This window comes from Lampris incognitus, chromosome 17 (assembly GCF_029633865.1).
Source record: "Lampris incognitus isolate fLamInc1 chromosome 17, fLamInc1.hap2, whole genome shotgun sequence".
Taxonomy (NCBI): domain Eukaryota; kingdom Metazoa; phylum Chordata; class Actinopteri; order Lampriformes; family Lampridae; genus Lampris; species Lampris incognitus.
In genome coordinates this window covers 21,840,535-21,862,204 of record NC_079227.1, presented here as the reverse complement: position 1 = coordinate 21,862,204, position 21,670 = coordinate 21,840,535, and the positions used below count along the sequence as shown (strand labels likewise).

Here is a 21,670-nt window from a genome sequence, read left to right as displayed (position 1 = left end):
AGCACTCAGTGTAAGTTGTATAAGCATACTAGCAGTAGCTCTGCACGCTATTAAACGCTACTGTGGGACTTGTGGTGGATGAGGCCAGAAGTTTCAGTGGTTGGTTTTTGAAATTACAAGATTATATTCATATACTATAGGGTAAGAAAGGGACCCGTGGGAGAGAGGCATGCTTGTCAGTTTCAGTCTTGGACATAAAATGTGTCCTCAGGTGCGTCCGGGTGCTGTGGCGGTCTATTCCGTTGTCTGCCTGCATGGGGATCATCGGTTCGAATCCCCATGTGGCCTCTGGCTTGGTCGGGCGTCCCTGCGGACAAAATTGGCCGTGTCTGCAGGTGGGAAGCCGGATGTGGGTATGTGTCCTGGTCGCTGCACTAGCGCCTCCTCTGGCCGGTGGCGTCTGTTCAGGGGAGAGGGGGAACTGGGGGTAATAGCATGATCCTCCCACGCGCTACGCCCCCTGGCGAAACTCCTCACTGTCAGGTGAAAAGAAGTGGCTGGTGACTGACTCCACATGTACCGGAGGAGGCATGTGGTAGTCTGCAGCCCACCCCGGATTGGCAGAGGGGGTGGAGCAACGACCGGGACGGCTCGGAAAATAGGATGATTGACAAAGTACAATTAGGGAAAAAGGGGGGGGTGTCCTCAAAGTATTGTTGCACATTGCGAATTAGGTGCAACCCTAGCCTTCGTCCTTACACCATCCTCTATGCAGACACTCGGGTCGGTGCAAATCATCAACAGCATATCGACAAGTCTCGCATGAAAGCAAGAAACAACAGTTTAACTGGAAAAACTTTATTGTTCTTTTGATGTTGTCATTGACACATTCAATCTCATTTCTAGAAAAGTGGGATTCATGGCAGACTGGGACCCGTTCCACTGGTGTCGTGCTGCACGTGGCGCTAGAGAATGAATTAGTCTACGCGTTCTTACAGTGATCGGATGAGTACTGTGGCAGATTGTATGCAGCTTTTTTAAAATGGAGTTTGTCTTAAGAGTCTCTTGTGCACAAAATCACTGGTGTGTACCATGAAACCCTACTTGAATATAGTGCAGTATTCGTGATCATAATGCCATGGTCAAGGGAATGGGGTGCCAGAAACCAGTATACAACACTGCAGATTGATATGGTAGCATACTATTTTGAAACTTCCCACCGCTATATATGCAGAGTGATCTATCATAAGTATTAGACAAGGAGATGCAAACTGACCTAGACTAACATGCTTTCTCTACAATCATCTCATTTATCGCAAAGTGTCTCGTCTAGGAAACAGCTAATAGTGCATTCAATGCAGATATTGTCCCTTTTAAAGTGTGTTTTTGTGTGTCTGCGTGTATGTAGATGTTTGTATGCACGTGCGCATGTGTGTGTAAACCATTACTAATTTTCACATATCATCCACATTATAATAAACAACACAGTGTTTTGCAACAAATAAAACACAGAACACAGAACATCATCAACATGTGAGCTATACACTAAAAATTATACAAAATCAAACAAATTAATTTTTTTCACAAACGAGGAGAAAAGGTTTCGCCCTGTCTTGATGAAAAGCATAGGGCTTGGTACAATAAGGGAGAGGATAATCAAAATGCCAGTTAACCACAGTGGGGTATGAATCCAACTTTCTGGCTGTACAAATCCAATGGAAGATGTGGTCTCGACATCAGTCCCTTACAATGGCAAAACAATGCATTTAAATCTTTGAATGTGTAAATGTAACCAGCCAGTACAACACAGATTCTCTTTGCTTGAACGAAGCGTTTAGTTAGAAATACAGATACAAGTGTTCTCGGCAGAAAGGGAAATGCAGCTTAAGGATATTTATTGCTTGGTGGTGCAAGTACCTTAGAGATTTCCATTCGCACTAAGATAATACTGACATGCTAAGACTGTATTCGGAGTAGGAGAGGCTGACGTATCAGGATGTGAGAGAGGGGTTAAAGAATCAGGAGTAAGGTTCAAAGTTCATGAATACAAGGCTGATTCTCATATGGCTAACAATCTAAATCAAAGAACAAAACATTTACATTCGCCTTCGATGAGCGCCATGTCCATTGTCCCAGTCATCCATTTTGTGTGAGACCTGTCTCCCATGAGGTCCATTTCTTTTGACTTTGGCCAGGTCCACCATTTCAGGGCAGGTCCACCATTTTGGCTCACCATAGAAATCCAACTACCCAATTAATCAAATCACATTCAGAGTGTGTGGCCATGAGTTAAAATAACCTCTGGAATGAGAAAGAGACATCAGTAGAAGTGAGCAGAGATTTCAGAAAGCTGCATGCAAAGCCAGGACCAGAGCAAGTCATTGAGTTCAGTCTTGTTTGGTAAGGTAGTCCGGTGAGCTGAACTTTTATTGTGTTTCAGCACTCATTCAACGAATAACAGCGAGAAAGTACATTTATAGTAAATTTGATTGCCGATCACAGTAGCCCCTGACTGTTTGGCTGGTAATAAGTAAAAGAGAGGAGAGGAAGGAAAGGCGAGAATACACACCTGCCACAACACACTTGTTTTTGGTCTAACCAACAAGTAATGTATCAAAAAAAGAAATTATATGAATGCAGCTAGGTTAACGTATCGATGGACAAATCTGCCAGTTGTTATATCCATACCAAGTCAGATTGGGCGCAAAGGGATGTCTGTGAGATAAACGGGAACAGACGAAGGAAAGGCGACGTTGCTATGTTCCTCTTCCCTTTTCCTCCCACCCTGGAAAAGGAGAGCTTTGTTGTCCCAAACTATTGATCCAAGGGATAGGTTTAATGAAGAACTACCGAGTGTAGATTGGTTTCCCTGGTCAGCGAGTACAGTATCCAGCGATGCAGCAGTATGGCAGGGTAAAGAAGCTGACACTGGAAGGATAAGTAAGTGTATGTGCTTGCGTGTGTGTATGTGTGTCTGTGTGTGTATTTGAATGTGTGTTTTACACAATGAGTGGTCCACGCCGGGGATGTTTTGGACTCTGGCCGTCTCTTGTCTCCACCCCCTGCTCCTCCAGGTTGATATTACTGGTGGAGGCGTGGTGGGGGAGGGGCTCCAAAACAGGCCTGTAGCCTCCGAGGTACAACAGACCTGAATGAGAAAGAGACAGAGGGAGCAGAGGGGGTAAACATTAACAGGTCCTTATCATGTGCTGTGCTACTGCCCTCTAGAGGACATTACTCCAAACCCCTGTGTGACAGGGTTATATGTCACCTGTACAATGCTATCTTTCAAACCCAAATGGGGAAGGGCTTTTCCAGGAAGGTGAACACCCCTCCTGCCCTTCAGGAAGGTGAACCCCCCCCCCCCCCAAAAAAAGCAGTGCTTGTGAACAAGGAGTTGTGTGACGTGGGCTCTGGTAGGCTGCATGCACATCTGAGGGTCACTGTGTCTGGTACCACGTTACTGAGCAGGAGGGCTGTGAGTTTATCTCTGAGGTGAAAATCACTGCTCTTTTTCATATTTGTGAGCAATAAAATCTAAAAGTAAATTGATCTAGATCTACGAAACTGTAGACCAGGTGTAGACCAGACCAAGACACGATGTGATTTCATTAATTTGGTGAGGTGGGGCAGACAATGTGGGTTGAGGTTGAGGTTGCCCTCAGTTAGAAACTCTCCAAAGCCACACCTAACCCACTACAGCGGAAGCCACCCAACTTGGCCCTAGATCAGGATTATTAAGGGTAAATGTTAACCCAGAAACGACACAGCCATCATGGCTTGACTGAAACATGTTTTAGGTCTCAAATTCTGTATCGCCCACAGGACCAGAAAAATGAAAACGAAAACTACCGAGGTCAGTGATAGGAATCCCTTGAAATTACTGCTCCCTCATCTCATCTCCATAATTATTGTGTAATTTGACAGTGAATATATATATATATATATATATATATATATATATATATATATATATATATATATATATATATATATATCCATCCATTATCGAAACCGCTTATCCTGCTCTCAGGGTCGCGGGATGCTGGAGCCTGTCTCAGCAGTCATTGGGCGGTAGGTCGGGAGACACCCTGGACAGGCCGCCAGGCCATCACAGGGTCTCCAAAATATATATATATATATATATATATATATATATATATATATATATATATATATATATATATATATATGTGTGTGTGTGTGTGTGTGTGTGTGTGTGTGTATATGTGTATATGTATATATGTATATGTATATATATATGTGTATATGTATATATGTATATGTGTATATATATATATGTATATATATATGTATATATGTATATGTATATATATATATGTATATGTGTGTGTGTGTGTAAAATGGAGGGGTATAACTTGTGACTTGGACAATAGGAATACTGCACACAATGGATTAACTCTTTTCAAGCTTCAACCAATCCTAAAAATCGACACAGTAAATAATCAGCAAAAAATTGCTTTTGTGACCAAAATAAAATTGACCATATCAAACAGTTATTAAATTACACTGTAATTGTAGAAGAAGGGAGCTGTAATCCAAGATATTACTGATTCATGCCGGACAGCTGATACAAGTGGTTACTCACAGAAAAGTGACTATTACAGTGCAATGTAAAGGTGGTTACATCATGTGAGCCTGACATCTGATCTACCAGCTAGCCATAACACCATACCTAGTCCTCAATGTGCACTGGGCACGAATCCTCATCTGTCCATCCGAAAGAGAGCAAAAGAAAGGGAGGAGAAACAGAGAGAGACAGAGAGACAGAAAGAGGGCCAAAGGGAGAATGTTGAAGATAGCAGAGGATGAAATGATGGAAAAAGGAGAAAAACAGAGAGATAACAAAACACTTTTACAACACAGAGAATACATCGCACAACGTCCACAACAGAAGATTAAAGGGTGAGGCAGGGGCTCAAGGGACTGTAGAGGGACTGGGAGATGGATGGATGTATGGATGGATGGGCTGGTAGATGACAGGCAGCTAGCTAGTAGACTGATGAAGAGCAAAGGCTCACTCATTAACATTCAGGGTTTTAAAATCGCGCAACTTTATCACAAAACTTCCCCGTGTCACTTTGGGTATGACCTCTGGTTGTGCTGACGATGTCGTAACACCATTTTAACTAATCAGCTGATGACCTTTAATGCCTTTTACTCTCATCACAGTAACCCAGCTGGCACCGCAGGGTAAACATTTATGAAGCACAGATGAGGGGAGGAGAGGAGAGGAAAGGAAAGGAGATGAGTGGTTAGGAAAGGAGAGGGGGAAGGGAGATGGTAAGAGTGAATATTAAAGAGTGTAAGAATGGGTTGCAGATATTTGGTAAAGCGGCTTGGAGCTGGCAGACATTGAACATGAACTTTGGGATGGACCAGACACATGCTCACACACGAATGCCCACACGCACACGCACACGAACGCGCACACACGAACACACACACACACACACACACACACACACACACACACACACACACACATACACACACACACACACACACACCAGACAAATTCAGTTGGATCGAGACGCATCCATTGTCAGACACATGTTCATTCCTATGCACACACACACACACACACACACACACACACACACACACACACACACACACACACACACACACACACACACACACACACACACACACACGTACACACTAGAGCTTTTGCTCGGCGGTAGAGGAGGAAGAGAGCCTATAGCTACCCCACTACTCATAAATCAACGAAGCACCACAACACCAAAGGGTAGAAATTAAGCAGGAGAGCTAAAGGCTCCAGTTCTGCTTATTGGGCAAAGATCCTGCAACTTATCAAAACTCCTACAGCTCTCTAACATTTTAGCCACAGTTTAACATTCTTATGACAAACTTCATCTGTTTACCCCTTGCCTTCCTGCAGCTTGGATTAAGTATATCTAAACCAGCTAATGCACTTATACCAACGGTTTTATTTCTAAAACCCATATAGACCCATACCTGTCCAACTACCTGTCCTATCTTGTCCTAATACATGAAGTTCCTATGTTACTTTACTCTGTCTAATCTACTAATCTAATCTACTCCTGCACTTCTCCCATCCACTGCTCTTGTCTCCCCTCCCCCAAACTACGCCCAGTCCAAAACGCTCAGGCTCAGTCTTCATCTCTCACTGGTCCATGTTCGATAGGTTGCCACTCACCGGCGAATCGGCTGTCGGGAGCCTGCTCATTATCCAACCCCAAAGAGGGCGTGTCACAGAGGGCGACGCCCTGATTGTTATTGGCCAACTCTGGACACCTGCTCCGCCCACCTGCAAGCGAGGGCAAAGGTCAAACAAGAGCAGCCAGGCACAGCAGGGAGAGGGAGGTGGGGGCAGGGAGGGGGTAGGGGTGGGGGTTGGGGGCAAAGGTGGGGATGACGTTGTTGGTTGCTGGGTGGCCATGCTGGAATGGCAATAACACATTATTGTTTTCTTACATGGTTCATTTTTATTCCAGCATAAACACAATAAAGATTTTAAGAGTAAGAGGCAAGGAAAGCAAACTGCGGCTTTTTTTCCTTCTTCTTTCTTTTTGCCGTTTCTAGCATGACCAGGTACCAGATCCTGACATGTATTACATTCATGACCGCCTGCTGATGCACATGCGTGCCCGCGTGCGCATGTGTACGTGCGTGCTTATGATGGGAACGTGGCTGGGATGACTGAATGACTGACAGCTCTGCATAAAGGTAGGGCACATTCAAAAGCCGGCACATGGGGCTAGTGCAGATGCACACGCGTGTGTACATACACAGTGCACAAAATGTCAGGCAGCATAGGTCTTCTCGTGTCCTTAGGAAAAACTCATGGGTGTTCACTGATCAGGTTGACCCACGGTGCCAGATTTGGGAAACATACAAACACTCACAATCATTCCTACACACATAATCCCCAAAGGAGCACAAATTCACACAGTTGTAAAGATACAATGGTCAATCGCTTGAAATATTAAGGGACTTTGTGATGTGGGCTTCAAACCCTCTTGGTCTAAGGACCCACACCTACCAAATACCACGGAACCCTCTTTCACTCTTGGTCGTTCTCCCGCTCTCTCTTTCTGTCACCCACACTATCTTGCATAATCACACGCACAAACTTACTCACATGCACCCACACTATTACAAACATATAAACGCACACATGTACACACACACACACACACACACACACGCACACACACACACACATGCGCGCACACACATACACACGTGAAACATAAACAGCATTCTGTAGCAGTGCAGATGGAAGCTTTCATTTCAGAATGCATCCGTTATAAAAGCACATGCAGACTGCAGGGCACTGTAAGCAGGAGCATGTGGATGGTGAAGGTGAACCTCTCCTACACACAAATAGGCTACACACACCTTCATACACACATACTCATTCATATATGTATACATACACAAAAAAAACAAAAACAAAATGGATGTAAAGTGCGCAAATGCAAATGAGTTACATGGTATGCAGCCGAACCTCATTCCAGAATGCTTCTTGTTTGGTCTGGAAAATCGGTAAATCTCAGCATTTTCAAACCATTTCAGATGACCTTTCATGGTCACGGGTTCTGATAAACAAGGTTCTAGTACACATATGAGGACATTCATCCTTCTGTTAAATATTGTATGTTATATTCAGCCAAAACCGGTGTTTCCGAAAAAGGGTGCCCTGTCGAGATGACAACATCTGACACGGGCTCCGTTTAGGGTTGCAAGGTTTGTCATTAGACAGCCGTGCTAGTTGGAATAGAAAAAGTGTGAGGATACTGCTGTAATGTTTGAGAACAGCCAATCACATTAAACTCTACCACTCTTGACTTTTGATTAGTAGAAAGGGAGGTGATGGGTCAGTTGTGAAATATGAACGTTTCACCCCCATAGTTACCCTTTTCACGTGACGGGGAGGGGCAGTCCTCTTCTGTGACGTCGTTTCCCTTGTGAGGAGACAGAGAGAGAGTGGAAGAGAGAGAGGAAGTTCCAGTAAAAGTTTAAAAGCTACAATCTACCAGTTTTTCAGTATCTATGAAGCATTATAATAAACAATCTAAATAAATTAATCATTAATTATTTCATAGCCTCTCTTTCTCTCCATGGAGGAAGCATTTTGAGCTGTTTTTGGTGGTTATTAGGGCCGGGTGATATGCTTATCTCCCGATTCGATACTATCACGATACTTGGGTGCCGATTCGATATGTGTTGCGATTCTTAAGTATTGCGATTGTGCAAGTTGCGATTTGATATTACGATTCTTTGCGATTATTGTTTGCTTTTTTTTTTCAACAATAGTCCATGAGAAAAAGTTGAACTTCTAGAGACTGTGTATTATCAGTCATATTTCCAAAAACAATGCACATCACATGTCAGTCAGTCTTTCTGAGTTTTGTTTCAGCAACATCATTGCTATACTGCATATAAAGGTGGTAAATAAAATACGTTATAAACAGAAGTGATACATTTAGCTGTTCCTGCTCATCAAGCCAGTGCAGTAAGAAAATAATAAATAAAATAAAATGTTGGGCCAAAATGAACAGAGCCCTTGAAAAGTGCACATGGCACAAATGTGAGCCTTTAAATTAACATCCTTCACATATGAAATTGAACTTGACCGATTCAGAAATTAAAAGAAATCGATTTAAAAAAAATCATAAAAAAAGAATCATGATACTTAAGTTAATCGATTTTTTCCCACCCCTAGTGGTAATAGCATTTTGTTTTGTTTTTTACATACACTATGTAAACATGTGATTGGCTGCCAGACTGGTACTGACAGGTGAGCTGTCCAAGGGTTGGACTTATGCAAATGGTAGGTTGAAGGTGACGGGCTGGAGCACTTGGAGCATTCAAATATCCCCAGTTTTGACAAAAGGTGCAATACCAAAACAGCTTGTAAAATCCCGTGATTTTTAAAGATGGAAACTAAAGCAAACCGTGGCAGTATCAAGGTCTGAATCCCATATGTAGATAAGGTGCTATTGTTCTGACTTATGGTAAAGGCAAGGGAAAATCGGTTTCTTAGGACAGGACTCCTTTCTCAACCAACGCCAAAGTAAAAATATATGAAAAAAAAAACGGTTTGCCACATTAGCTTGTTAGCCACAACCAGTTCGCTTCCTCTTCAAATTCACCACCACTTATTCTTCATCATTCGACTGCTACGGTGAAGACCTACGACACTATGCACTGAATCATTTTTCCTGAGAAAGCCCTATCTGACAGTACCTGTTAATACAATCAACTACAAAAGCGTTAATTATTTTGGTATGTGTGAATAAGCTACTGCCTTTAAAATGACAGAGAGCATCAAAAAAGACTCGTTTGCATGTAAAGTTTAAGGATTGTAGCTTTAAGATGTATATGAGATGAGAGTAAAAATGCAGTAAAGCTGAGTAACATTCACCTCTGAGTCCTGCTCCTCGGACACAGCCATTGAATAGTTTTGTTCCTGTGGCTCCTTGGAAAATTCCTGAATGATAGAAAAGATGAGAGACACACAGGCAGACAGTCCAATAAGGAGATATTTCAGGATATTGGTTTCCTCATCCTCTGATGCTATTTCTTTCTCACGCTCCCTCCTTTTTTCTCTGTCCCTCCATCTACGGCTTGTCTTTGCTGTATTCTTCCTTTCAGACTCCTTTTTATTTGATGTAAAGCACTTTGTCACTGCACAAACTGAGCTAAAACGACAACAGCATCAAAAACAATAAGAATAATAACACATTCCACCCTTTCCTTCCCACTTATCCTCACCCCATCCTGTTGGGAGGGTGCTCGGCTCTCCATCAGGGCGTCCTGGTTCTCCTCCCCCTCCGCGTCTCCCACTTCCTCCCCCTCGGGCTCCCCCTCGGCCCCGGCCAGGTAAGACCCTGACATGGAGGACATGGTGTCAGTGCTGATGTGGGAGTGCTGGGAGTGGGACGAGGCCATGGACATCACTGACTGGGCCAGGCTGCTGCTAACAGGGTCTGGCAGACAGAGACACACAGCAGGGTTGGACTCAAAGCCAAGTTCCAGACCAGTCCAGTGGGGATGGGGATTTTCTTTCAAAAACTTGAAGATTTGCCTGGGAAATGAGCTCTCCACCTCTTGAAGGAAAAGTGATCCCTGCTGTTACTTAATGATTGTTAGCACAAAACCTCTAAAGTCTGGGAGGCTCTAAAGCTAAAGGGATAATACGGTTCCCGGGGATTTGTACTTTAAGTCCTACTTACAGAAAGTCAGACAAACTGATGGATGACTTTTTTATGTCTGTTTTAAAATTTAAATTACAGTTTTAAACTATTTTTCCGTAATATGCATATCCATAGTCTACCACTGCAGAAGATGATGGACATACATATTTTGGAAAAATTGCTCAAAACTATGATCTTTATTTTAGGATTTCGCATGTACATTGATTAAAAAACTGGTGACGCTAGGCTAAAAAGTTAAAAGTAATAAAGATCGACTTCAAGAAGGTGTATTTCCCTTGTTTTGATAGGAGCAGCTAATGATCCCGGTAGGCATTCAGCAAAGCTCAGCTAAACTCACCATTCAATGTACCTTCAAACTGCATTCAGACATAAAAAAAGGCATCCATGAGTTTGTCTGACTCTATGTAAGTAGGACACAAGGTAAAAACCCTGAGAACCAAACTATCCCTTTAAGCTGATGAATCATACCAATTTTCCTCATATTGTGGGCCGCTTGTTGCAACTTAGTGAAATACGCCCTTTATACAGACGTGCTCAAATTTGTTGGTACCCCTCCACAAAAAATGAAGAATGCACAATTTTCTCCGAAATAACTTGAAACTGACAAAAATAATTGGCATCCACCATTGTTTATTCCATATTTCATAGAATCCCTTTGCTTTTGATTTTTTATTTGATTTAATACTGTAAATCATTAAAAAATGAAAATAATTGCATGGACAAAAATGATGGGACCCATAACCCAGTATTTTGTTGCACAACCTTTAAAGTCAATCGCTGCAATCAAATGTTTTCCGTAGCTCTCAATGAGATTTCTGCACCTGTTAACAGGTAGTTTGGCCCACTCTTCCTGAGCAAACTGCTGCAGCTGTCTCAAGTTTGATGGGTACGTTCTCCAGACTGCAAGTTTCTGCTCTTTCCATATTCGATGATAGGACTCATAGAAGGGCACTTCAGAATAGGCCAATGTTTTATTCTTATCCATTCTTGGGTGCTTTTAGCTGGGTGTTTTTGGTCATTATCCTGTTGGAGGACCCATGACCTGCAACTGAGACAGAGCTTTCTGACACTGGGCAGCATATTTTTGCTCCAGCATGCTTTGACAGTGGGCGGCACGGTGGTGCAGTGGTTAGCAAAGTCGCCTCACAGCAAGAAGGTCTTGGGTTCAACCCCTAACCTTGGGGGTCGTCCTGGGTCATCCTCTGTGTGGAGTTTTCATGTTCTCCCCGTGTCTGCATGGTTTCCTCTGGGTTCTACGGTTTCCTCCCACAGCCCAAAGACATGTAGGTCAGGTGAATCTGCCATACTAAATTGCCCCTAGGTATGAATGTGTGTGTGTGTGTGTGTGTGTGTGTGTGTGTGTGTGTGTGTGTGTGTGTGTGTGTGTGTGTGTGTGTGTGTGTGTGTGTGTTGGCCCTGTGTGATGGCCTGGTGGCCTGTCCAGGATGTCTCCCCGCCTGCCACCCAATGATTGCTGGGATAGGCTCCAGCATCCCCGCGACCCTGAGAGCAGGATAAGCGGTTCGGATAACGGATGGATGGATGCCTTAATAGACTGGAGATTTCATTGTGCCCTCCACAGATTCAAGGCACCCTGTGCCAGATGCAGCAAAGAAGCCCCGAAACATAACTGAGCCTCCTCCATGTTTCACTGGAGGTATGGTGTTCTTTTCTTTGAAAACTTCATGTTGACTTGCCAGAAAGCTCCAGTTTTGACTCATCTGTCCAAAAACATTCTCCCAGAAGGATTATGGCTTGTCTATATGCATTTTAGCAAAATCCAGTCTGCCTTTTTTATGTTTTTCTTTCTAAGGTGGAGTCCTCCTGGGTCTTCTTCCATGGAGCCCACTTTCACTCAAAAAGCGACAGATGGTGTGATCAGACACTGACCTTCACCTTGGAGTTCAGCTTGTATCTCGTTTAGCAGTTATCTTTGGTTCTTTTTCTACCATTCGCACATCCTTCTGTTCAATCTGGGGTCGATTTTCCTCTTGCAACCATGCCCAGGGAGGTTAGCTACAGTTCCATGGACTTAAACACTTTTTTTTTGTTGGGGGGGGGATTTTTCCCCCCTTTTTCTCCCTAATTGTATCCAGCCAATTACTCCACTTTTCTGAACCGTCCCGGCTGCTGCTCCACCCCCTCTCCCAATCCAAGGAGGACTTCAAACTACCACATGCCTCCTCTGATACACGTGGAGTCACCAGCTGCTTCCTTTCACCTGACAGTGAGGAGTTTCACCAGGGGAACGTAGCACGTGGGAGGATCACGCTATTCCCCCCAGTTCCCCCTACCACCCCCGAACAGGCGCCCCGACTGACCAGAGGAGGTGCTGGTGCAGTGACCAGGACACATACCCACTTCCAGCTTCCCACCCGCAGACACGGCCAATTGTGTCTGTAGAGACGCCCGACCAAGCTGAAGGTAACACTGGGATTCGAACCAGCGATCCCCGTGTTGGTAGGCAACAGAATAGACCGCTACACCACCCGGATGTCTAAGGGCCCTTTCACACTTATGTTGTTTAGTCCGGACTTTCAGACTTTCCAGAAAAGTCCGAACCAGATTGCCAGGTGTGAAACCTCTTGGACCAGGTACAGGGATCAAAGACTCGGTCTTTGGTCCAAGCTCAGGAGGTAGTCTCGGTTCAGACCAAGGTTCATGAATGTCTAATGTGAAATCAAAGGTTCGGACTTTCGGATCAATCATAGGAAGTGATAAAACAAACACAAACAGTAACACCTAGCAACAGCGAGCGCGCCTGGCAACAACGAGCGCACCTGGCGGCAACAACGAGCCAAAAGTTCAAGTCAAGGTCCGCTGGTATGAAAGCAAAAGTCCTGAACCTAATGACTATAAAATAACAGATGTGAAAGCACCAGAACCAGACTCTGGTTCAGACCTTGGTTTGGACTTTGAAGTGTGAAAGGGACCTAAGACATGTGTGTTAGGGTTAATACTCCTGTCTGTGTCCCTGACCAAAGCAACAGAAAGAAGAACTGGAGTTGGTCCCTGAGTGCTGCAGCTGCCCACTGCTCCTATACAATAGGATGGGTTAAATACAGAGAAGAAATTTCAGTGTAACCTGAAAGTGTATAACGACAAAATAAAGTGGCTTTCTTTCTTCTTCTTTCTTAAAGAAACTAATTAGTTTGAAATATCACTATAACCCAATGATTTATTATCTTCTCTAAGGGGTACCAACAATTCCATCTCTTTTCATAGCTTCTTTGCTTTATTCTACGACCAAAGGCATGCAATTATACACATGACAAAATTGTTCTAATTTCATAAGTTTGCAGGAGGAATGAAACATAAATTTCAATGGGCTGTAGGGATACCAACAAATTTGAGCACATCTGTAACCCTTATGCCCACTGAACACACAAGAGTAAAGCTGCGTGTCCACCACAGACCTCGTTCAAAGACACATGGCTTGCTCTAGCACAGGAGTTGAGCACTAGCATAGTGCTCTGTGACAAAAGCTTCTGCCGAGTGCTGAAAGGAAATCTCGATAGTTGCTGCCACACAATCAGATAAGCTCCACAACAAAAGAAGTATTCCACCCGCTTTCTCTTTATTCATATTGTGTTAACATGCATTTACAGTGTCAAATAAACAGGGGTTTTCTGTTATCAATAGAGCAGTTAATTAATTTTCATTTGTTTGTTTTCGTTTTTTCCTCTCTGGTTTGAAAACGTAGATCAAGTCTAAAGCCTAACTATTACTTCTCATCTTTGTGTGCCGTTGTTACGAATAGTGGTGGGTAACTTAAGTCCTTGGTTGATAACGTTTTTACAGACTTTACTATTTAAGAGATATTGTACGGCAAACTTCAGGTTGAGATTCTTTTTTTCCAAAATGACTATCTTGCATTAAAGGAAACAAACTCAAAATGTCTCAATTCCATTTTGAATCGTGAATCAAACTTCTATTAACTCTAGATCATAGCAGTTTGTCATCTTTGCTCACTTGTGGTCTTGGAAAACCTCTTATAAGTGTATTTGTCAGATATCTGTGTGTGTTTGTTTGCGTGTTCCTGCATGTGAGTGTGGGTATCATTGAGTCAAGTCAAGTCAATTTCATTTGTATGGCCCAATATCACAAATTACAAATTTGCCTTAAGGGGCTTTACAGCAACACAACATCCTGTCCTTAGACCCTCGCATTGGATTTATGTGTTTGTGTGTGTTTATGTGATTCTGTGTGTGAAAGCGTTTGTGTGCATTTGAATTTCTGTGTGCCTGTGTCTATCTTCGTGAGTGTGTTTTGTCTTGCGTGTGTGTGCATGTGGGTGTACATGTGTGTATACCTTCAGGGGAGGTGATGGTGGAGGAGAGTGGTGTCCCGGCGCAAGATGACTGGTCAATGGCTCCAGACGAAGATAAAGTCAAGTTTTCACTCTCTGGAGTAACACCGCACTGTGACACAAGAGAAGCACTGAGACATGCACACACACACACACACACACACACACACATACACACACACATGCATGCACACACGCACACAGACACATGCACATACACACGCACACAAATACACACAAACACACATGCACAGATACCAACATAAACATGCAAGAACACAAACAAACTGGTGCAGACAAATGAAAATTGTCTCTCCCTCTGTTGTGTCTCTCTTTCTCTCTCTCTCTCACACGCGCGCGCGCGCGCACACACACACACACACACACACACACACACACACACACACACACACACACACCTCCTGCTGGTCTGCAATTTGTTTGCGGCGGCCGGCCTGGACTTCAGATTCACTGCATGACTTCTCATCCTCCTCCTCAGGGAGCACAGAGGAATTCTGGGAGAGTGACCTAAAATAAATCATATAATCCACTCATGTCAGACAAAATGAACAGATCAGGATTGTGCCAGGGTGAGACAACAGAAAATAGAGAATGAGGGAAAACGTGGTCTAAGGAACAAACAAATGCTCGAGAAGGTCTGTCATCAGATTGTTTTAGGCCATGTTTTTATGCGCACATTATAATGCTTACAAGTCACCTGACATTATCTGAGGCCTGTGGGATATAGAGCATATATAGAATATAGAGCACACATCTTTACTGGAGGTCATAGTATTTTCCTGTTTTTTATGTGTGGCACTCCACACAAAATGTTACTATGAAGTTACTACTAAGTTAAAACAGAAGATTTACAGGCAGGCAAATGTCCTTTTTGATATGTTATATTCCTGGCATATTTAAGACGATGGCTTATCAAAGAATATCTGAATCATGACTGCCTTTGCAGGTTCTCATTTTAATGGTTACTGATGGGTGGAACTTTTTCTGGGGAAAAAAATTATATAACACATAGCAGGTTTTACGTCTTCTGCACAACAGGAAATGAGTAAGAAGGCAGGTAGCAGCCAGTTTGAAGACAAAATTAATTTGCTGTGGCTAACAAGCAGATATGGCTTACCAAGCTTGTAAAAGACCTTTCCCAACAGATACAACATCGATAGCAAAACCTCGCATCAATCATGTTTTTGTTTTGTTTTGTTTTTTGCAGCGGAGAAGGCGTTGACACATTGGCACCGGCAACCCTGTTTCTATTTGGATGGATCTCTGGGATTTGCAGCGGTCAAAAACCACTGCAAAAACCATCACGCAACAACACAGATAGACATCAGTAAGTTAAGCAAAAAAACTGTGTCCCTAAGGATTGTAACTTTAACACTTTAACAAATATGAATGGGGTCAACTCACTTTGAACCACTCTTCTTGAGTTTGAGTCCCTGACTGGAGTTGGAGTGGTCCAGTGGGGAGAGGGAGCGTGCTGGGGCCGGGTGGGTCTCGCCACTGTATGGGGGCAGAGCTCCAGAGACGTGGCTGGGTCCCGAATGGAGAGGGGGTGCCGCTGGGGACGTGTTCAGGGGACCGTTCAGCGCCTCCAGGAGAGAGACGGCCTCATAGCCAGGAGGGATATGCTCTGATGCCTGGCCACAGAAAGCAAGAGGATAAAGGTCGTGGTTACAAGGAGCTAGTATCATGGGCTTTGGTTTGGTTAGGAGGTTGTTGTTTTGTTTTTGTTTTTATAAACATATGTTCCCAAGTTTTTATGAGAAATGCATTGAAAAACACGACAGGCTCGTTTCTTTTTTGTCCGCAATGTGATATTTACAATACATTTGGTTCTTTTCTGTCTTTATGAAACACAGTTAGTTTGTTTTTTCTCTTTCACCTTGCTATGCAATGTTATATTGACTGATTGATCTGGCCTAAGTTCAATTCATTTTAAGGATTTTTCTGTGTAGTGGGGGGGGGGTCCTATTACCTCAAAAATGGGTAAATGAGGAATAATGTAATAATGTTGAATGTATCAATCTTGAAGATTTCAGTTGTGTTCTTTTTTGGCATACACTTCCCACGAGTAATTTTGAAACCACTAGTTTGTCCAGTGCAACACTAGAACACAGAGCGTTTGTTCCACCTATTAGCAGGGCTTGATGCCCCCCCCCCCCCCCGAGGAACACATGTGCTCCTAAATTGAAACATTTAGGAGCGGATTAAAAACTTTAGGGGGGCAGGGAAAATGTATCAAAAATTTTGTTTTTCCTCAATAAAGGGATACAAGGACAAATGTTTGATATTTGTTTTTATTTATTTATACTGTTTTTATTATTACTTTTACTTATTTGGTCTTACTCTTTACTTTTGCCTTGTCTGGTTTTATTTCTTTGTAAAGCGCTTTGTAACATTGTTGTAGAAAAGTGCTATATATAAATAAAGTTATTATTACAATTTACAAGCAAAAATTATCTAATTTATTTGAATACAAGGAGTACACTAGGTTTTTAATTATTTCTGCTTCAAAACCGTATTTAATTAATAATTATGTAATTATACTTTAAACTGCTTTAAACTGCATTAACAGTATGACCAGTACCAACACGTCTATAATAAAGTAGTTCTAAGTGAGACGGAAGCGAGATGTGAGTGACGCGCGTTCTGTCATCCAATCCACACTGACTCCGTCTTCCGTAAACGCCTACCCATCCCAGCTGTCTGCTGTCAGCGGCTCCTGGGGAGCGGAGTGGACAGCGGCCGGCGAACCCGCCTTCAGCAGGCAGAGGGACAGCAGGCGTTTACTGAACCAAAATAGTTTTCATGTCGGCTCGACGGGAAGAAATCAACATTGCTTTTATGTATTGATTCACTGATTTTACTTCCACGCCGACCGTAGCAAGTGGGGGGGGGGATCTGCCTGGGAATGAGGCAACCTCACGGACGGACTGATCAAGCAATGCAGATACGGTTAATAAATTCAAAACACACACACATATATATAGCGGCGGGATATTTGTGTGACGCGACAAAAATAGACCCGAAGCGTAAAAAACGCTAGGGGTCGTGTGGATTGACACATTTAATTGAATGGAAGCGTATCTGGTCCGTGAGACGCCCGAGTGACGGACGTCAAAATCGCTCCTAAAAACGCTTTCTATGTGGATTGGCCTTCTCAAATACAAAAAAAAGAAGGAAAAAGTCTGCTCAGTCCGTTTACACAAAGGATATCACAGGTCCGGCAGCTTTCGTAAACAGGTCGTCTGGCCCGCTGTGAGCTCGGAAAGTGGTTTTTCAACGGACAACATTGGTTCAGCTGCGCTGCAACTGTTAGAAAAAACAGGCTACTTGGGCTGAATTTTTTATTCGCATACGTAATCCTAAATATATTTGACTGTTCGCACACATCTATTTTTTGGTTGCAAATGCGAGTGAAATGCACTGTCCAGCCGTGGTGTACCGGCCGCGACTGGGTGACGTAAAACACATCAGTCCCCGTGAGACGCTCGGGATTTTTGGCATGAAAATCACAACTGGTGCCCTGTCCAGGGTGTCTCCCGCCTGCCGTCCAATGACTGCTGGGATAGGCTCCAGCATCCCGCGACCCTGGTTGGGATAAGCGGCTTGGATAACGGATGGATGGATGGAAATCACCAGACTCATGTTTGTACTCTGTCATATTACTATATACGCGCATGGGCTTTCATCAGTGGCCAATAGGCTAAGTTATCATTGTCTCACCTCGTTTGGTGAAAGATAGTAACTTAATGGACATTTATGTGAGAATCTTTGAGATAGTTACTTTAAACAGTGACAAAGACCATTTTTTGTATTTAAAGATAATTGGTGGGGACATGTCCCCACTGTCTTCACCAACATCTAAGTTATGGTAAGACCACGTGTTTCAAACACTTGTGTAGATCTACAGAGAAATTTTTTATATCACCTTTTACATCATACGGAAACAAATATATATAATATTTTGGGACCTTCTCTAAACAGATGTACATTACAAAATGTGAAGTTTTTTTTTAAATGCCATACTGAGTGTTCTTCTGAGTCTGAAGTCTGGGAGGTGATGACTGGGTTAAAGCTGGAGGGGGACAGAGGACTCTGCTTCTTCCTCATGGCTCGGATCTGCAGCAGAGCTCTGAATGCTGGGAAGAAGAAGAGGAAAAATAGAGGGGTGGGTCAGTATGCTTGTGACATGCAGTGAAGCCCAGACAACTGCAGCACTGCTGACATTTTTTAACATCAGGGCATTTGAAAGGCATTTCTATCCAGAGGAATATACAATGCACACATCTGTGGAATTCAGTTCAAGACTACTGGCAACCCAAGTGCAGCAAAGGTACAGATACGCTTGTGTCCATAATGTTACTGTACAACACAGGAATGCTAGGTAGAGAAACTGGGAGAGTTCCTTTCCAAAATAAAACCCACTATGTTTCCAGACATCACCATTACAAGTTAATTTGATAAAATCTCTAGAATATTGACAAACTGTCACTGAATACAGATGAACCAATGAGCAAGTATCATTCAATGGACACAGTCTCATCATTTGATTTTGAGACCTAGCGACACTTCTTTCTCCAAACAGTAGATACAATGATGTCTTTAGGAGAAGACGTTCCCATGTTGTTTCTCAGACGAGAACTCACGCAGTCTGCAGATGGGACAGCAGTTGGCCTGATAGCGCAGTGTGTCGGCGCAGGCGTTGCAAAGGCAAAGGTGTCTGCATGGCAAGATGAGTGTGTCTCGAACGTCAGACAGACACACCACACACTCTGCGCTGTTGTCACTGATCTCGTCGTCCGCGACCTGAGGACCAGTGATGCAAAGGAATTAGAATATGAATGAACACAACACTGCAAAGTCATAGAAAGGTGACACAAATTATTAAGCCTGGTTTTACATTATTCTGTTCACAGCTGTTCTGCTTTGTCAGTTTCAAGGTGTTTAAAAAGAAGTCATGGTCAGGACTACCACTCGAGTGCTATCTTTCAAAGCTGGTTGCACTTTTTATTTCTCTACCTTTGATTCTTGGCTGTTATACTTGTTCTCAATACCATAGATCTCCTGCAGTAGATAACTCACTCCATCCACCTAGAAAAGGGAACACGTTGGAGAATGAGATGGGTCTCCAGGGATGGGTGGAATGTTCCAAGCAGGGAAACAAAGCTTTTGCGTATTTGTGTCTTTCAGTAGCTCACATCATTATACAAAAGGAGGAAGGGTGGGGGTGAAAAAGAAAAAGAGGAGGTAGGTATATTCACCACTTGTTTCTGCTTCAGTGGTTTCACACAGTAGCTCCCATCCATGTGCTGCCAAAGATTTTCAGGTCACTTTATGTGTCAATTCATGCAACTTAATGGAACTTTATCTATCCATATAACTGATTTCTCTGTTTGTTGCCATGAAAAATAGAAATTGTTTTGAGGCACCATTGCATTGCAATAGTATTTATGTACTGTTGTTAAATGTTCACAGAAAATATTTTCACGTTATCAGAATGTCCTACCGTCTGTGTCACCAAGACAAATTTCCGTATATTTTTTGTGCTCGTCAACAAAGGTTCCTTACCTTCTCAAATGTAGCCAGCAGTACATGAGAGTGGCCCATATGGTCTATGAAGAGAGACAAAAAGCAAGTCCTTCCATTATGCATTCACAACAGAAATTATGTTGGTTACATTGAAAAGTGCTTTCTATAAAACAGGAAGTAGACAGAAATCATAGTGGGATAAATGCAACTCACCTTCCCCCTCGTCTACAACAGCCTGCACCACCATTGGGAAAATCTCCTTATCCATATCAAACAGCAGCTAAAGGGAAGGAGAGGGGGAGACAGATAGTAAGAAGACAGGAAGATGGTACGAGACACTCTACCGTACCTGTCTTATGTACAAACTGGCATCACATCATCGCAGTCCCATACACTCCACCGGTTGGTGAACTGGACAGCAACAGTCAACCTTACGCAAGTGGTATACATATAGCCTACCTCCTCATCAGCCCATTCGCTGAGGTTGACAGAATGGGATGGCAGACAAAACTGCTGGCAGACTCCCCTCTTAAAGTGCACTGTTTCTGACTGCAAAGAGCTGTCCTGGGGTAGGTAGCTACACAGGGACACAGAAACATGCGGGTAGATTCAAATTATAATGTATACACACACTACATGGCCAAAAGTAAGTGGACACCCAAACATCACACCCATATATCCTTGCTAAATATGGAGTTGGTCCCCCCTTTGCTGCTATAACAGCCTCTTCTCTTCTGGGAAGGCTTTCCACTCTTCTGGGAAGGCTTTCCACTAGATTTTGGAACATGGCTGCTGGGATTCGCTCCCATTCAGCCATGAAAGCAGAGCATTAGTGAAGTTGGGCTCTGATGCTAGTGTTGATGTTATTCACCTGATAGCAATGGATGTGGCTGAAATAGCAGAAACCACTAATTAGAAAGGGTGTCCACATACTTTTGGCCATGTAGTGTATACACACACACACACACACTAGGGATAGGTATCGTTAAGATTTTAATGGTACTACTACTACTCTTACCAATACTGCTTATTGATCCGGTACTTTAACAGTACTCTTATCAGTTCTTTCTGTTATTTTTTAAGAGAAAAAATAAAACAAATTAAGAACAGAATTAACACTGCTTTATTTTCTCATGTTTGGACAGAGCGTTACTGTTAATCATTAACTAACCCATGTTTGTACAATTTAGTATGGGCTCTGTGCTGCTAGCATACATAACATACCAGAGATGGATGGGGCAATGTGAGATGAACTACGAGCTAGGCAGTTAAAAAATTGTGCATTTCTCCGCCTGTGTTTGATGCACTTTCGCTAGATGTTTCGAAAGATTGCTTGTGTTTCCGCCCTTACATGCAAAAGATTTGTTGCCCTTGTGACAACGAGCATCGTCAGCATCGACTCTAGTGAAGTATAACCAGACTTTTGGCCGTTTAGCTCTCTCTCCGCCACTGTCATTAAGAGCAGGCTCTGTGGGTCTGTGAGTGTGTGTGTGTGTGTGTGTGTGTGTGTGTGTGTGTGTGTGTGTGTGTGTGTGTGTGTGTGTGTGTGTGTGTGTGTGTGCACGCATGTCTGAGAGAGAGACAGAGAGCTGGTCCCACCCTCCAGCTCGCACAGACGACAGGCTCTGAGAGAGCCATC

General features: G+C 43.2%; 1 protein-coding gene across 2 annotated transcripts in view; it reads right to left on the bottom strand.

Annotated features, from left to right (window-relative positions):
• Nucleotides 1-793: 793 nt before the first annotated feature.
• Nucleotides 794-21,670, bottom strand: part of rnf157 (ring finger protein 157) — a 29,566-nt gene continuing 8,689 nt past the window's right edge. The window contains exons 5-19 of one of the 2 annotated variants that reach the window (XM_056297010.1): nt 20,491-20,608; nt 20,245-20,311; nt 20,071-20,114; nt 19,764-19,811; nt 19,522-19,593; nt 19,149-19,308; nt 18,529-18,641; nt 15,907-16,136; nt 14,901-15,009; nt 14,485-14,593; nt 9,730-9,944; nt 9,380-9,445; nt 7,868-7,916; nt 6,146-6,256; nt 794-3,088 (exon numbers count right to left, since the gene is read on the bottom strand). In XM_056297010.1, coding sequence (XP_056152985.1) covers nt 2,940-3,088; nt 6,146-6,256; nt 7,868-7,916; nt 9,380-9,445; nt 9,730-9,944; nt 14,485-14,593; nt 14,901-15,009; nt 15,907-16,136; nt 18,529-18,641; nt 19,149-19,308; nt 19,522-19,593; nt 19,764-19,811; nt 20,071-20,114; nt 20,245-20,311; nt 20,491-20,608 — 1,660 coding nt within the window. In that variant the 3' untranslated portion in view covers nt 794-2,939. The remainder of the gene's footprint in view (nt 3,089-6,145; nt 6,257-7,867; nt 7,917-9,379; nt 9,446-9,729; nt 9,945-14,484; nt 14,594-14,900; nt 15,010-15,906; nt 16,137-18,528; nt 18,642-19,148; nt 19,309-19,521; nt 19,594-19,763; nt 19,812-20,070; nt 20,115-20,244; nt 20,312-20,490; nt 20,609-21,670) is intronic. The other variant, XM_056297011.1, reaches the window with a different exon arrangement.